We start from the raw sequence: 18,348 nt of genomic DNA, 5'->3' as shown, positions 1-18,348 counted from the left end.
GCCTGTCTGTCCATCTGTCTGTCTCACTAATGTGGCCAAAAGCAACATTTGGCATCTGCAAAAAAAAAAAAAGTCTTACAGAGTGGGCTGACCGTGTGTGTGTGTGTGTGTGTGTGTGTGTGCGTGCATGTGTGTTGAGTGTGTGTGTGTCAAGGGGGGGGAACACTTGATGGGTGCAAGCTGCACACTTGGAAGTAGTGAAGGAGATGGTTGTGTGTGTGTGTGTGTGTGTGTGCGTGTGTGATGAGTGGTGGGGTGACATTGTGAATGTGTGTGTGCGATGCTGTGACACATCGCCTACGACTCATTATGGTTTCACTGTGATCAGACGGCTAGGGAGCTGTCAACCCCACACACACACACACACACACACACACACACACACACACACACACACAAACGCGCGCACACACACACGTGTACGCACACACATTCAGACACCTCCGTCGTTACTTGCAGCTCTTGACATCTCCCCGCTCGCACCCCCTCTAGCGCACCCCCGCAGGACACAGACACACATACAGTACGAAAAAACACAAGAAGACACACACCAAACACATGTGCATGCAACACACCAGCGCACATGTGCACACACTCACACACACACACCAGCGCTCTTGTAAATGCATACACACATTCAGACAGACGTCTACAATTAGTCTCTGTGTGGGAGATGTAGTTGTGTGATTAGAGCGTGTGTGTGTGTGTGTGTGTGTGTGTGTTCCTCTTTCTCTTCATTACTGTCAGTTACAGCAGGCTTGCCCTCTCTGTTCTTACAGGGTGCAGTCACACACACAGCTGATCAAAGCAACGTAATAGTAAACAGTGGTGTGCACACGTGCGTGTCGGTGTGTGTGTGTGTGTGTGTGTGTGTGTGTTTCCAATAAATCAGAATCCAATCAGCAATTAAAATTATATTAAGCACATATGAACCCAATTTTTTTTAGAAAACAAGCTCCGATCTGCTTATTAACTTGAAAACCGTCCGGCTCAGAATATTAGACCGATGCTTTAACGAGAGTTTACATAAAGATTTGACTTTCTTTTCCCTCTTTCGTCTGACTTTTGTGTTCGTTTTATACAGATTGAACCGGCGTCACGAGTTGAGCTTCTTTTTAATGCATTTTCACATTCCCTGCTTTTATTCACGTCCACTACTGTAGCACTGTAGCAACTTCTCTTCTGTTATTCTCTTCCAGACGCTCACTCTCTTTCCTGGATCATCGTATGCACCTCATAGCCGCAGAGTTTCAGCCTTTGCCCTGCCCTTTTGAATGTTACTGAACCTGTTGTTGAATAAAGTCCAAATTAAACTGACTTCTACCTTACCTGCTCTGCCTGTGGGTCCGGTTTTGCGACCCAAATAACAAGAATTACAATTAGATAATTAAATATTTGTAAGGGGGCCTCACAAAGGTAAAATGCATGCCGACTGCACAATGCTGTACTATAAACAGACTGTTTTTAGTCAGCAATTCTAACCCAGTTTAACTAAACTCAGTTCAACCCAACCTGAGTTAACCATACTTCAGAGACCAGAGAAAACCCCAGTCATCCTGCATCTACCCAGTTACCTATCTACCTACCAAAACTCGGTCCAGTCTAAACAGAAGACCAAGCACCAACACAACACCAACACCCTCAACCCACTCCTCCACAACCCGAGCCAACCCAACTGACTGGCACCGTCCTAAATCAATCCAGAACTAAAGACCACTAACAACTTCTGTAGCTGTTACCTCTCCATTCTCCAGAGGGTGAATCTTTGAGTAGAAAGTGGTGCAGATAACTTCATCGTCTCTGGTGTAGGATGGAGGTCCTCTCTGTGGAGTAATGTTGAATCTTGTCAGGCACTCTGTCTCCGTAATGGCGTAGTACTGCCAGGGTTCAAATGTCACGCCGTCTATTGAGCGCTCTAAGATCCAGTTACCTGTGGACGAAAACATTGGTGAAGAATACGATGATGAACATGTGGAGAGGAGAAAAGATCAATACAAACAACGATGGCCATGCAAGACTGTGTTTAGGTCAGCCTACTTAAAATACATAGAAAATTGACAGAACAGTCAATTCTATATATTTCATGATAGCTTGGGCCAAAACTGTGATATTCCACCTTCTGAACTGATGGAGCGTGACGTGACGAGAGTCCAGTTAATGGAAAAATTAAATAAGCTAATTAAGTGGCACTAAACAGAATTCAACTATCAAGATATGTGTATCACAACATCAGTCGACAGAATCCGGCCATCTTTATGCATTTTGAGATAATATTAATCCCATGTGGACAGTTCGCAGTGTGTTTCTTCATTTGCAAAGGATTATTATTATGACTGCCTGATTCAACACAATGGTATTCATGAGTTTTCCCGAGAAGAGACTGAAATTGGCAACGACGTGGCTCTTGTCGAACCTGTTAACTCTAAGCAAACATACAAATGGGATTTAAAATGAAATGAATATATGAACGAATACATTTCAAATGAATATAATAACAGTTTTTAATTGCAGATGCTGAAGAAGAATTTCTAAAAATCAAAGCGATTTCCAAAAATCATCGGTTAATGTCAAACATTAAGGTGTTTCAGTTAGATCGGAGCAGACAGGTGGACGATCCGATGACATGCGGAGCGACAAGTGGGCATGATCCTGTCAAACTGTCGTGGTCATGCTTTACTGACTTTTTTTCAACACACTGCCCAGTGACAACTGTGAGGAACTGACCACCATAAACTGTCTGCTATATAACAGTTATGAAGACATGAACAGGCAGAGCGTCATCGCACAACTAGGCTAGACTAGACTATAAAGTTCTGACTACTTTAGCTGTCAACAATAGTCTGCGGTTGCCTTCAAAAACAGTCTCTATGTGTCAACACATCAACCACAGTCGACTAACTTATTGTTATTTCATTTAACATTCCTCATTTAACACTCATCGATATTTATATCAGTGCCGTTTCCACGGTTACCACACATAGAGCAATCAGATTACTGAGGCATGAGTACTTTTTCCGTCCTTGTTACTTTTTACAATAACTCGGCTTTTCTTGATTTGTATTCAGGATAATTGAATCTGATACCCAGTAATGTTTTCACAGTTTCACGACGGCCTCCTGTAATTAACCTCAAAGGTCGGCTGCTGTCATCAACTTTCAGTGAAAGAGTGTTAAAGCTTGCTGCAAAGCCGTGCACCCACACATGCATTATGAAAACAGAAGACAGTTACTTCGAGCAAAGCACAGTCACATTTACAGACGATCAAAAGATCAGGGCTTGATGATGTTTTTGGGTGCTGTGGTTTAAGCTCAAAGAAACGTGCACATCAAGAACATGAAAGGCTAAAAGACTTCTTTATTGAATGCAATCTCGATCTTTTAAATTACTGGATTCTCTGTGGGAGGATTGTGTGTTCAAAAGGCCGTGATTACTGTATTTAGCCATTCATAGCACAAATACTGAAAATAATTCAGTAGCTGGCACTTTAATCACACAGTCAATGTTTTTTTAATTTTATAACCAAAGTGGGAATGTCATGGCGTGGCTGGCTAAACACGAGTTATGAGGCAGAATGCTTACCTGGGCGAGGCGAGTTGGCTGCCTTTAAGATCACATAGGCGATCTGGAAAACCTGGAAACCACAGAGAGGATGGAAGAAATTAGATTTCTGACATTTATGAATCATTTTTGCAGATGTAATGTACATAAAATGCAGCACATTGCATTGTGGGACAGAGATTGGGGGGCAGAAAGTACCCAAAATAGCATGGGTACTACTTTCTTTTTGTTCCAAAGTAGAAATTTGAAATCTGAGTTGTCCTCTGAAGTAAATAATAAACAATGGTAAATGTGAGGGCTTCATACGCTGCGTTTATCATCTTGTTTTCATTGAAAAATATTTAAATGGTTCATGTTTTTTCCATCTTCACCTTTTAAATATTCAGAATAAACACAAATACGCCACAATCATCTTTATTCATACTGACATTCCTTCAGTTTGATCACCAACTAGACAGCAGGGCTGCAATTAATGGTTATTTTCATTATCAATTAACGTGTCGACCATTTTCTCAATTAAGCAATTAGTTGTTTGGTCCATAAAATGTCAGAAAATTGTAAAAAATGTTGATCTCTGTCAGAACATAGCAACCTCAAGTCAAAGATATTTTAGTTTACTGCCATAGAAGACTTAACAAACTGGAAAAATTCTTAGTTTACTGCCATAGAAGACTTAACAAACTGGAAAAATTCACACTTGAGGAGATGAAATCAAAGATTTTTGATGTTTTTTCTTTAGAAAACGATTCAGAATGATTGACAGACTATGAAAATGGTGGCGATTAATTTCATAGTTGACAACTAATCGATTATTTGACTAATCGTTGCAGCTCCACTAGACAAACAGACTGGATGTAGGTCAAATACTGACTCCCTGTCTCTCTTCACCACCGTCTTTCACCCCGTCCTTTCTCTCTGTGAGTCTCTCTCTCTTTCTTCTTGGGATGTGGGAAGCAGTGTCACATTGCAGCAATTAGAATAGGGAGAAAGCTACCAAGTGTGTGTGTGTGAGAAAGTGTATTTCAGGGTAACCTTATAGCAGTCATTCAAACCCACTACAAAGAGTCAATGTTACCTGTATTCACACTGAGGACGGGGTGGTGTGTCTCTATGTGTGTGTGTGTGTGTGTGTGTGTGTGTGTGTGTGTGTGTAAGAGAGCTCTCAGCAGTAGCTTGTAATATGGTGACAGCTTTGGGACAGCTAGGCAGCTCCAGCAGCTAAACATAGATGAACACAGCTAACTAATGCAGTGTGTGTGTGTGTGTGTGTGTGTGTGTGTGTGTGTGTGTGTGTGTGTGTGTGTGTGTGTGTGTGTGTGTGCGGGGTTGCAGTGTGTCATATTCTGTTTTGATCAAATGCGGATCAGACGAGGGATTTTTTTTTTATTTTATATATATATATATTTTTTTTTTGCCTCAAAAGCTCAACACAGCATCAACAAATAAACACACCAGTAACTGTCCTGCGAGAAATCACACGGCTGCTAAAGAAATGTTTATCTTCCATCCGTGACGCTTAACGTCAGGTTGGTACATTCGTGGCGAGTTCGCGTCATGAACAGATCATAAAGCTTTCGGGATGAAATTTAATTGGCTAGTTTCTCTCAATCTGATTTCTATTTATTTTTATTTTTTTGTAGTGTAGCCTATTTTGAGTTTAAACTAGCTCAAACCAGCAGGATGTCTGCAAGTTTCATCAGGCTGCACTTGAGACCTTGTTAATGGAAGTTAGAATGAGGCAAACAAAGTGTTATCTCACTCGATATAAAAGGCATACTATAGAAAAATAAACCAATAAAGGAACATTTAAATCTTCTAAACCTTCATTTGCATAATAATACTGGATTATTACTGTGGCAAAGACATTTCAAGTCCAGACTTGGTCGCCTCCCTTTTACGATTGACTTTAAATTCCCTTTTTGTAGTTGAAAATAATGTGAAAGTGCTTTTTAAGTCTATTACCAGTATTTTTTTATTATTAAATTCATCTTTGGAGATATATCAGAAATACTCCTTTAAGCCTGAAGTGGGTGTGTTGTTATATGTTTAAGAGTGACAACTGAGCTGACGGGCACAATGTCAATAAATTCGTGCCAATAACTAAAAGCTTATAAGTTGTTTATAAGCCTCCTGTGTAATCCTGGCATGAGGCTGTGTCTGTGTGGCTGTGACAGTCATCATCAGTTATCACTTTATGCCGATCAATAGAGTGCATAATGACATGATCGCTGTAGCTATATGCAAAGAAGTTCTCTGTCTGCAGAGGAAAAACAAACTAATTACTGCACAAACAGAGGATGCCGTCATAAAAGCGAAGAAGGATCAAAGATTAATTTCTCTCTTTTGGGTGCTGGTTTTCATCTCAAAGGAGATCTGCATGTTCTAAAAAAATAAATTTAGTTGGACTTTAAAGTTAAAGAATGAAACAATCAGTGACTCATTTATCCCCCAGATGACATGATGTAGACTCTTATCTGCACTTTGTTTTTTTCGCACTGATGAATAATTCTGTGATTCTGAAACAAACAACTGACTGAATTTGCTTATTTTTATATGCACATAACTTCAGATGGAAGTGTTAACATTGCAGAGGAGTTGGAGGCAAATTATTCACCGAGTCTATAAAGGCTACAGATTTGCGTACATCTCCAGATATGACTAGGCTCTCCTATTTTTACACAATTAATTTTAATACTCAAACTGATACAAAATCTTGTTTTCACTGCAGCGGTCTTACATATCTGACAGTAAATGATGATGGATGAGCCAAGAAATGGTTTTTGGCAGATATCTAAACACAAAGGCCAAGTGAGCACTTAAACGGTTTATTTAAATGCCCAATCACCCCCTTTAAGCCCTGTGTCCAGTATGGCCTGCCTACTATTAAATGGGCTGTGAAGAATCCATTTTGTCTCAGTGTGATTTGGACACACAGTGACAGCGGTTTTACTGAACAGCTGGTGTTTACGCGCCATTCACATGGAAACGTGTTCAAATCTCTCTGGTCTGATAAACTGGCTTTAAAATCCAATTCTTCGGCTAATTATAGTGAGATCTGCACACAAAAGACTGATCAGAAACAAAGTGGAATAAGAAGAAAGAATTATTAAAACATATAGCATAACATAAACTGAAGTGTTTTTTTGTTTGTTTGTTTTGGGATTCCTTTAATCATAAAAATACAGAAAGACGTGAACACGCACAGTTGGATATGTCATCAGAGCAACAGGCCTGGTATGCGGACTCGTTAAAATTTGACTTGAAAAATTCACAAATGTTAACATCTCGCTGAACTAATAAAGTAACTTTTGGCCCAGTTTGAAATAGTGTGAATCATCAAGCATCCGTGACTGCCAAAACTCAGTGCAGGCAAACAAGCGGAAGTTATTTACTGCAGCCACAAAGTCATCTCATGCTGGGATCGTTCTGCTTTTCTACTAAGCTGCCACTAAAAGACAATTTGTGGAGATGTTTTGAACGCTGCAGCATTTTGAATGACAGTTTCCAGGCAGCCCTGCAGCAAATACATTAAAAGGGAGTTCAGTATTTAACAGGAAAAATAATAAATATTTACAAATTATTGTGTTTTCACATTGGCCTAAAGAGTGGAGTGCAGCATATAAAGATAACGGCCTCTGGATGATGCTCTGGTGTCTAACAGCTGAATGAAATCCATTCTCTTTAAGTTCATCTCTGTCTGAACTGCCAGAAAACACACTTGCACACAAATAAAACACCCCGAATACACAAACAAGCTTGCTCACAGACTTGGTCATAATTTGGCCTTAAGATTTTTTTTTAAATAGGCTTCAGTGTGCATAAAACACCAGATGCTGCAATCTCTCCCACATTCTTGCGTTGGCTAAAGCTACTGTCAGACATAGATGAACACAGTTTCATTGGGTACAGCAGATGTTTAATTTAGGTCCTCTCTGTTATGAATAAAGATATTCTTCTGCTGTTAAAAGTTCTCAGCGCTTATTCTCTCGTTTCTAATTTTCATATGAAGTCAAAAGTTAAGGAAAAGTTTTCATTTACTAAGTAGTTATGTTTGAGTCTGATGTCTCTGATGACCGTTTTCAGGAAAATACAGCTCAGCACATAGAAGTTCCCCTACTGTGAAACATATATGTGCTGATTTATTTTAAGCATATGACCAACAGACTCCAGGCTCAAGCATTTGCCTTAATAAGGTGCCCTTGACCAGGGCTCTGTGGACTGTTGACTGTAATTAAGTTAAAGAGTTAACCCTTCTGCAATAGTCAGTAACTTGGATTTTAAAATAAATGTAAATGAATATAGTATAGAACTGACACTAGCCTGTTTTATTGGTCTCTAATGTATTTGTGGTTGGTAAATGGATGAGACAAATCAGTCAAATAGTTGTTGTGTGACTGGTACCTGGAGTTACAAAGTTACATAACGCAAGAACAGACACATGGGGCGCAGAGTGGGAATGGACAGGAGCACCATTTACCTGATTACATGTCAATTATTTATATTAGAGAACACACAGTGTAACATAATGTTCAGTGTTACAATAGAATATTACAAGAGAATATTGCATGTGAACAAGTTCCCTGGTAAACTCCAGGTAGTAATTTCCCATGTGACGTTTATGCACTTATGGTAGTCTCTGTGTGCGCCTGCACGTCGAGGTATTTAAGAGCCGCGAATAATGAAAGGGCTTTGACTGACAGCTTCTTTCAGGATCCAATCACTCTGCCACGTCCTCCTCCCGCCCCCCGAAAAAAGCTAATATGATTTGACCGCATCGAACAAAGTGTCCATCAATCAAGCTGGCTGCTGCATTTCCATAGTAACTGCAATTTAAATGAATCTGACCAAAGATCGTTGCCGCAATACTCCCAATACATCTACTAGTGATTTCTTGATCTATATGCATACTAATACCTAGGCCAACGGCAACACCAGACCGCACACATAGCCGATAAACTTTTAGTTTGACACGGAAGTGAAAAAAATGACCAGAACTTGGAAACTAAGTGGCCACGAAGTGGTTCTTCAACAGGTCTCTGGAGAGGACTCTCTGGATCTACATGCAAAATTACAATTCAAGAATTCATTGAAAAGTGATGAAGAACATAGACACACATCAACTCAGACTCTCTCTTTCACGCACACACAGGGGAACACACACATGGACCCTCAGCTCCCACTCTTTCTCATTATTTAGTCGTTCTATCCAGGGAGGAGGCTGAACAATAACAAGAGAGGAAATGAGGGTTGTGATGTCACAGGCGATGACCACGCACACACACACACACACACACACACACACACACCTGCTCCCAACCCACTGTCATTTTCTGAGTGAGATGACTGAGGGCGCAGGGGAAATTCAGAGCACTGGAGAGTAAATAGCTTTCCGTTGGACTGATCGGCACTCACACGTATGTGCACACAACTAACACCCACTGAAGAATGCACACGTTCACACAAACACACCATCGACATTGACGATATTGCATATACGGCACAGTCAATCACCGCAAATCAAACATGTGGTTGAAATGAAATTATAAATATTAAGTCTTCAATAAAGTCTATATATAAATATATCTCGTTAAAGCTCGGAGAGACTGCACTATTGCAATTAGAACAGTAAAATGCATTGACTTCAATGTGTCTCTTTTCAATTTTTTATATTTATATATATATATAAAAATAATTCCAAAGCAGCCCAGCAACTGTATTAACTATGACGGGAGGTCGTTTTATTATAGCACAACAAAGTCTGCATAGAGAGGAGGTCAGGGTGGATGGATGGGAGACGGATGTTTGTTTCTCAACCATGATTCAACCTTGTTTTGTTTGCCGTTTCATAACCTTGTAACCATGGTGCTCTTTGTATGGCATGACAAATGTATATTAAGAGATGCTGAATATGAGCTTTTTAATTCCACTGTACTTATTTCTCAATGACAATTGCCGGAGCTAGCAACTGTACTGAATAGAGGAAATAATTGCCCTTTTTGTACTTGATAAAAATTTGAGGTACCATGTGTGCACCACGTTTTCAGGACCAAGGTTCATGGTTCCAAGTCAAGTGTCCGAAATCTTGACTTGAGCAGTACATAAAGACACGTTTCTCTCTCACGTTTGACTTTTCACTTGTTTTAAATAGGAAACTTTATAACTTATTATCCTAAAACCGATAGCCCCGAAGATCCTTGAAACAGCAATTATGGCGACGGACAATAAGAGAGGAGTGTTGTAGTCGAATGAAAACCTTGATGGACAGCTTTTTACTGAAATGAATACATGTAATACAATACACGCTGCGGACATCTCAAACACAGCCATCATATGAGGATGGTTGTTAAAGCTGCATCAGCCCGGTGGGTGGTCGCTGAGAAAAAAAAAGTACACTGGTATTAAAAAGCTTTTAGAGAACCTGTTTGTGACAAATCATTCTTCAGGTTTTTCCTTATCCATCCGTCGCTGATTATTTCATTCATTTGCTGTACATCTCAGTGTTAAGACTCAACATAAGAGCAGTGTGAGTATGTGTGCGTGTCAGCCTCCTGCCGCACACACTGTTAAGTTCAGGAATGAGCGATTAAGAAAGTGTGTATGCGGGCGCGTAACTCCAGTGAGAGGTGTGAAAATGTATGTGTGGATCTGTCCATTTAGGAATGTATATACAGCTACACCAGAGCGGCGAAAGGTGTGACTGATGGACCTGAAGCCATTAATGTGTCAAGACGGCTGCTGCTCCACCTCCTGTCCAGAGATAATTATATTCCTCGTATGTGATGGCAAAAAGAAAAAATATATATACATAAAGCTTACCTCCGTCTTGCCTCTTACATTACTTTCTCTCTCTCTCTGCCTCTAAATTCAATTCACTTTTAATAATAGGAGGCTGACCTGTAATATTCAAATATTCACCTGTTATAATCTCAAAGGCTTCAATTCAAAGCTTTATTTGTTTTATTATAATTTGGTCTTGTTTTGTTTACTCCGACGCGTCGCACTGACTGCTAATGCCCGTGACGTCCGACGTGTCTGATTGCCAGTTTGCTGTTTTGACTCGTGTTTAACTTATTAACACAGTATGGACGGATTATAATATGGAAAGACATCTTAATATTCTGCGAGGTTCTGCTCACATATGGGGAAAGAAATGTTGAGTCACTTCACATTTGCTCGCCGGTTTGTCATTTTAACGACCTTCTCCCGGTGCCTCGACAATGTAGAGAGAAGAGTGAGGGAAAGTTTCAATGTTAGAACAGTTCAAACTTTATATACTTATTCTGAGACAGCTGAAGTGCTTTACAATTTGCCAGCTTTGTTAGCCTTGATGAACTCCCTTCACCGCTGCTTTATGTCCTGTTTATTTATGTGGCTGGATTTGCTGTTATCACGGTCTCATGTTTTAATTTCTCTGCATGTCTCTTCCATTATCCCTCATTGTTGTTTTATCTTTCATCTCCGTTTTATAACTCTCCGCTCTTTTGATGAATTTAAGTCATCTATCTCTGCGGTGCATTGTGAACAGAGACGGAAAGGATAGGAGAGCAACAAAGATCTTGACCCAGATTCAATCTCACCACACTCCACACAACATTAAAGTATGAATCTCAGTCCATCGGATCACAAAAACGTACCTAAAGTTGACAAAATAGCCAAAATGTGAATAGCACATTCAGCCTGAGCAATATGATTTACATGAGGTGACTCAGTAGTTATTGCTAATTTGTTAAATTGGTGATTCTTTGTTTTCATATCGTGGCATTTCTGTCTAGTTTTTAACATTTCGAGTCATTTTTGATGCCTTCTATTAATGGACTGAGGCCTTCGCATGAACTAAAGTCTCTCAGCCTCATTAGATTTATTCTCGTGACATCTAAATAATTATAATCTGGCGGTCTAATCTGTTTAATCACGCTTCTAAACGAAACTTGATGTCCTAAATCATCCCATGCCAGTACACAGCCCCTCCATCATCAAGATTGCTGCCAAGCTTTCCGAATCAAAAACGGAAATCCAATTATTTAAAGAGTGACACCCGTACTTATGAAATGATTGATAGCAAAGTTGGTTAATAACTAATTCCGGCGCCGCTGAAATAATAGCTTAATTCCTTGGATGATAAAGCACGAGACGGCGAGACACATGCTTTAAAGAGCTGCACGTTGTACCTTTAGATGAACTAATTGCTCTAATTGTATATACAGTGAAATTTAAGATGACTTTGCCGTGACAGCATGCTCAGTTTGTGTAAATCTGAGAAGACAACATGGTGGTGTTGCAAGCTAATAATTATTATTTTGGAACAAAATATGAGGACAGGCCGTAAACATCTATTTTAATAACTTGCCAACCTCCTTTGACCAAAAACAACATCTTTTAACTTATTAGTCTTGTCAAATTTTACTAAATAAACGTGATAATAACCAATGAAAGTTTGCTTGGTGCGATGGTCCTTGTTAGATCTGGACCCAAATATTCAACGATTTGCGTTTTCATTTGTTGTTGTGTAGTAGTAGTGTCAGTTTTCAATTTTGGGATTCGGATATTCGTACAGATGTGTACCGCTTGCCTTGCCTCTTTCTTTCATAAAGACTGCATGTGTCTGCTCTTCTGACTCTCTTATAAAGTCAAACTCACGTTTCATCCATGACAAGAGTCCAAACTCATGTTCAGTTCCAAGTTGTCAAAGATAAAAGTTTTTAACCTCCCGATTGTTTCACAAATGACCATATGGAGCATATTTCTATTAGTTTCCTCTGACACAAAATATTAAGAAACCATGTGTCCTGAGCAACTCTCATCAAAAACTAGGCAGACTAAACAATGGGAGCATTTCTTCCTAATGACGTCGCAGCAACTTTCTCAATTTCAAGATGTTTAATACACGCGCACAGACTAAAACTGCACAACAACTTAATCTGAGTTATTGTGTTTCTGGTGCTGCTAAATGAGCCTTAATAAATGGAAAAAGGTTTGTAGTTTGACTCTTCGCAGAGAGTGGAGGCTGTGGTCAGGTTTGATTCATGGCAGTCACAGCGGATTCCAATTATGACGAGTCACCATTAAAATCCTTTGCAACCGACATAAATCCGAGCCGACCACAGCTGTCATTGTTTGTGAAGAAGGCCTTCCATACAGGCACCTTTCAGTGCTACAGAGAGTGAATGTTTGAAACTCAGACCAGACGCATTTCAAGTTAAGTCAATACAATATCCTCAAGTATGTTATTTCAAGTACAACCTACCTGTTTCAGGTCCAGTGTGATTGTCACGTAGTGGTACTCCATTCCATTCTTGATGGAGGGACTTTGCCACCAACGGTTGGTCCCATCTATGGCGTATTCGATGGGATGACGCTCTGTGCAGAGAAACAAACACCACAGTAAGAGAGAGATGGCATGCCAGTTATCCTATTTAAACATCTAAAACATTTAGTCTTGAACCCAGCATTGTTCTGAAGGGAAAAAATCTCTCCACTTTTATTTCTGAAATTATGGCAATTCAAGCATTCGAGGCCAAATATTGAAAGTCACATTTTTCTACTTCTGAATCCAAAAACATGTCACCCTATTTCCACAATCTAATCATGACTACTAGTCCACACAATAGCTTTACTGGAACAGGCTGGTATTTATTTATTATATATAAAAGGTCACTATTTTATCCTATGTATGCTGTGTGTGTATGGGATTGTTTGGGTGTTTGAATGTGAGTATTTTAAGTGAGGACGTGATGTTCAGGTCGATTTGCAGCTGTCAGTCACTGGGCTACTTGTGACATTTCTGTTAAAAAACCATGGCAACAATCACTAGCAAAGTGGAAGGTGCTATATATCTGTTATCTGCTATAACAGCATCCTTCCTTGCCCCCTCTTTTTTGAGTCTTACTTACACCTGAGGCTAAGAAAGAAATTGAAATACATGTTTCTTTGCACTGCAGGTAAATATAGGACGTCCAAAATACTGAAAGCCTATAAAAAGAGGTCATGCATAAGTTAGTCTATCAGTCAGAAATCTGTCATGCTGTGAATTGGAAAGGAACAGTTCAACATTTTTGGAAATATACAGTACAGTCATACATGTGTCCATTAAATACAAAGCTAGGTCTTGGAAACAGCGGCTAACAGCTCGTCTGGCTCTGTCCAAAAGTGAAAAACGACAGGTTGTGGTTTATGAGTTGAGCTATTCCTTGGAGTGGTGACAACTCAAGACTCAAGTCATCACGCTGGCCAAGAAATAGTGCACATAACTCATAACTTTCTACACTTTGCTTTTTGTACGGATGTACTGTAATAAAGATTAATTGTTGAGCTTTGAAGGTCTCTGCTAGGCAGACTGTGAGACTCTTAGACTAAGTTAACCATCTCCTGTGTCCAGCTTCATGATCTCTCCATCGAACTCCCAGAAAGAAAGCGATTGAGAATATTTTCCCAAATGTGGAACTATTTATTTAAAAATGAGCAATAAGTCATTAAAGTCATCGCTCAGATCAAACACATTTCAGGTCTCATGGAGGTAAAGATGTCGGTTCATCTGTCTTTTATTCGTCTCTTCATTCTTTTAAACCTTTCCGTCTCTCAGCTGCACATCCAATCATTGTTTTTATCCCACCCTGATTGACGAGCTGTCTGTCTGGTAGGCTAACTAACCCGAGAAGCAAGTTGCAAGTTGCAAGCAAAGTCTAATCAATACTCACTAGCTGGCTGATGATTGTTAGGTGGTTAGATGACTGGCTAATCACTGGTTACTAGTTGAATGACGGACTGCTTCGCTGACTTACTGATTTGCTTGTATGACTTGTATGGCTCAGACATTAACTGCTCCATTGATTGACTAAACATCTGATCGGTCTAGCTGGCAGTTTGAATTATGATCGCAGGCTAATTTCGTATTGTCGTCTTGTCGTGTCGCGATTGATTCCTCCGTTCATTCGGTAATTATCACTTCAGACAAAATGATTGGTTAACATCTGGCCAATCGGGCTCTAATTAACTAATCTAGCATGATGGATTATTGTAATCACCAAGCCTCTTATGTGTGTGTGTGTGTGCGTGTGTGTCTGTGTGAATTTTTCTTACCGAATGGTTTTGTGCTCTTTTGGTTGCAGGTTCGACACTGAGGGTTTCTAACAGGCTGTCCTGGTACATGTTCCACCAGCTTACAGAACATCTCCGGACCCATTGAACCACAGGTAGCATTAGCTGTTATATCTGCCATGGAGGCCAGGTTCAACACAGCGGGGAACAGCCCTGAAAAAAAAAAACACACACACAGGCAATTACATAAAGGAAGAGATGATGATACATGAACTGCTGTATTGTTAGTACGGACGCCTGTCAGACGTATAAATGCAGCAGCTTTCGGAAGCAAAAAAAAGGATGTTAAAGGTCTGAGATTTGGGAAAACAGACGCAGAGGAAGTTTATATCAATCTTCTCATTTGGCTTTGAGTTTGACAATTTCCAAAAATATTACAACTTTACGACTTACTGCGGTCACAATCCTTATATGGTACGATATTGCCAGCTGTGTTTGTGCATAAGAATGTCACCGACATTTTAGCCGACACGATGCCAGAATAAACAGCAGGGCTTTCCCTTTTTTTACAAAGCACCTACGCCTAATGAACAGAAGTTTTGCTGCCAGTTTTTGGACACACTGATCTCTCATCGTCTGCTCTCTGTGTCAAAATTTCGCTGTGGGTGGGAATGAAGCAGCTTCATAAGTTCATTGCTGTTTTAAAACATGTGCTTGCATTATTGTACTATTAAATCAGTGGTGTAAAGTTCAGTGCAATTGTTTTTATTAGTTATTGTGACAGGCTAGGGTGACCGTGAAGTGAGACGGCCACAGAGCAGCTCAAATGATGTGTTAAATTTCAGCAGGAGTCATTAAGAACGTCCAACACATCCTGCTTTGCATGCGGGTTTTGTTTTTGGAATCATTAAAATGATGTCGGTTTGCTCTGTGTAGTCTTGTTGCCACTGTACGTCTGTTGAACTAAGGTTTTGAGTAATTAGCATGGATCATGAGGGGGAGGGCAGGTTTTTTTTTTAGACTGGGTGTATTTTGGGTGCAGTCTGATGCAGTTAACATCATTTACCCCCCGCAGATAGCGGGAGCTCTATCCACTTTATCTTCGGATAAAAGAAGCATACGCAGAACTTTTTTTTTTTTGGCTTGTTTTCAAACTGTGCAGACTTTGCGTAGTGTAATGCTACTACATCAAAGGACGATTCATTTGCATTATGTTGGTCAAGCAATTTTTATTTTTTTCCAATCCTGTCCGTGGATATTTTTCACTGCTGGAACAGAGTGTAAACCTGGAGAGAACATATATTATGGAAAACAGAAACATACAGATTTTTTCCAGGATATTGTTGGAAGCCATCAATAAAGTTATACTATGCAAACATATTTTTGTTTCCCTCCCTTGTGCCCTTGTGGTTAGTCTGGAATTAGACAAAAAAAAAAATCTCCTAGAAGGCATGAAAGTGGAGCTCCATGAGAAAACTACTTAATTATATTAAACTCTTAGAGCCATAAGACTGCAGCTGAAGGGAGTTTGCTCCAACTCACTAATGTAGTAAATATGGGGTGAACCTCCTACCATCTCCTACCATCCTGGGAAAAACTTATTTTTTAAGCCACAATGGCTTTCATCATTTTCCACTTGTTTTTTCAATCAATTAATCTAATTAACTGTAACATGAGAAGCTAACAAAAAATGGGATGTATTGAGCTCAAATCATGCATAACGTTATTGGATCATAACATATCAGGTATGGAATTAATCTGCAGATGCTGGAGTTCAAAGTTGACACTGTTACTGTACGTGCGGCCTAGGGAAACTGAACACAACAAGAAAAAGGACGCTGCCCTCTTTCCCCACTCCCAAGATTGACCAAGGTCACAGAGCTGCAGTCCAACAAAAGATCATTTATTCGTTGATTATTAATATTATTATTTGTGGTATAAGTGGTAGTGTTAGGCTTTAGGGTGAGCATGGCTCAAAACAATCTGAACTGAAAACTAACTTACCTAACTAAAATAAGGAAAACAAAATACAGGTTTCTAACCTGCCTCCCTATGAAATAAACAGGAGATGAACCAAAAGAGCTACTCACCCCTACAACTACCTGGACTGCTCAGCTAAAGTCTGCTAAAGCAGACAAGCAGACAAGTTCACACAACACAACACAACACAACACAACACAACACAACACAACACAACACAACACAACACAACACAACACAACACAACACAACATGGCCTGGTGCAGTTGGGAGTAGGGTCAAGAGAAGAAAGCGAGTGTCTCAAGCGGCGGCCATTTATAGCAGATCCACTGGTCAATTAACCAATCAGCAGGCAGCACACCTGGAGAGAGAGACCCTAAGGGTGGTAGCACCCCCCTCAGGCAGGGAGGAACAATAGCACAGAGAAATCACACACATCCAGACCAAAGTATACTAAATTATGACCCTGGGTCATGACAACACCAACGTTTCAATGAAGGTTCGTTTCTAAGCTGCGTCAAAGGCCAAAATGTAGCCTTCATCGGAGTAGGTAATCCTCGTTTTGATCACTTGCAGTTCCTACTGGTCGATATAAAAAGAGCAGTCAGAGACCAAATTTCCAGCAGATGCTGGATTAAATGTCTGCTGCTCTGACATATTTAGTTTTCAGCAACAGTCGAGGAAGAAAGGAGAGGGACGGTGATGTGTCAGAATACAGATTTCTGAGCAATTTAGCTCACATATAAGACAGCTTTGTAATGTCTATGACTTTTTAAGCACTTTCTTCAGAAAGAGGCTGTTTACAAGGTATTCAAATACTTAAATAAGCAAATATTTATATGTGAGAATGCGGAACCAGTGAACTTTTAGCATTTATGCCTAAAAACAACAAAACAATTATAAATGTGGCTGATGATTAGTTTTCTGTGGACTAGTTGGTTAATCATGTAATAATTTCAGTTCTACTCGCCATAGAATTATGAATTATGTATAGTAATAAATGCATCACATTGTAGTAAGTGCACATGCTATAAAATGTCTGGCTGCTAACAGCCACAGTCTCCAAACAAGAATAAAGAAAACTGATCTCCTCGTGAGAGCTCTGGATAAACTGATCATTATTTACATCCACATGTCATCGCCGCAGAAATGCACCGTGACGATAATTTTTTTTTCTTCTACAGTTTCGAGGCGTGACGTCCTCTGTGTCGTTCCCATAGTGAAAGCACATTAGTCTCAGAGTTAATGGAAAGCTTGTTGGACTTAAAGTACTGGAATGCTCGACATACTGCTCACATGGTTCACATTTCCTGTCTGGAAAACACATGCACGTACCATGTGTTACGTCACATATCCCCCGTCCTGGTTTAAGGTCAAACAGCTTTTATAGTTAAACGGACTAAACATTCGGACTGATATACAAACATAAACACAGAGGCATATACATGTACAGTAAGTGTACACAAAAGGAGACGAGACAGGAAGAGAAGATTTGATGGGAAGAGAGACACGCAGACAAGAAACACTCGTGAATGTGTGTGTGTGTGTGTGTGTGTGTGTGTGTGTGTGTGTGTGTTCAGATCAGTCCAGCTGTTTGGCCAGGTGTCAACACTGATGAACTGTGAAGAACATCTGAGACACCCAAAGTCTCTCTCACACATGTGTACACATTCTCACTCAAATACTCACTGCATATCGTATACACACTCACACACACACACACACACACACACACACTGATAATATCTGGGAATCAACACCACTGAGGAAGCCCAA

The 18,348-nt window shown here is 40.0% G+C and overlaps 1 protein-coding gene across 8 annotated transcripts in view; it reads right to left on the bottom strand.

Moving 5' to 3' along the window:
- lama2 (laminin, alpha 2) overlaps positions 1-18,348 on the bottom strand; it is a 163,910-nt gene that overhangs the window by 111,902 nt on the left and 33,660 nt on the right. For all 8 annotated transcript variants that reach the window (XM_019261645.2, XM_019261641.2, XM_019261643.2 and 5 more), the window contains exons 2-5: positions 14,635-14,805; positions 12,803-12,915; positions 3,580-3,631; positions 1,740-1,930 (exon numbers count right to left, since the gene is read on the bottom strand). In XM_019261645.2, the coding sequence (XP_019117190.2) occupies positions 1,740-1,930; positions 3,580-3,631; positions 12,803-12,915; positions 14,635-14,805 (527 nt within the window). The remainder of the gene's footprint in view (positions 1-1,739; positions 1,931-3,579; positions 3,632-12,802; positions 12,916-14,634; positions 14,806-18,348) is intronic.

This window comes from Larimichthys crocea, chromosome XI (genome assembly GCF_000972845.2).
Source record: "Larimichthys crocea isolate SSNF chromosome XI, L_crocea_2.0, whole genome shotgun sequence".
Classification (NCBI taxonomy): domain Eukaryota; kingdom Metazoa; phylum Chordata; class Actinopteri; family Sciaenidae; genus Larimichthys; species Larimichthys crocea.
This window is presented reverse-complemented; position numbering and strand designations above follow the sequence as displayed.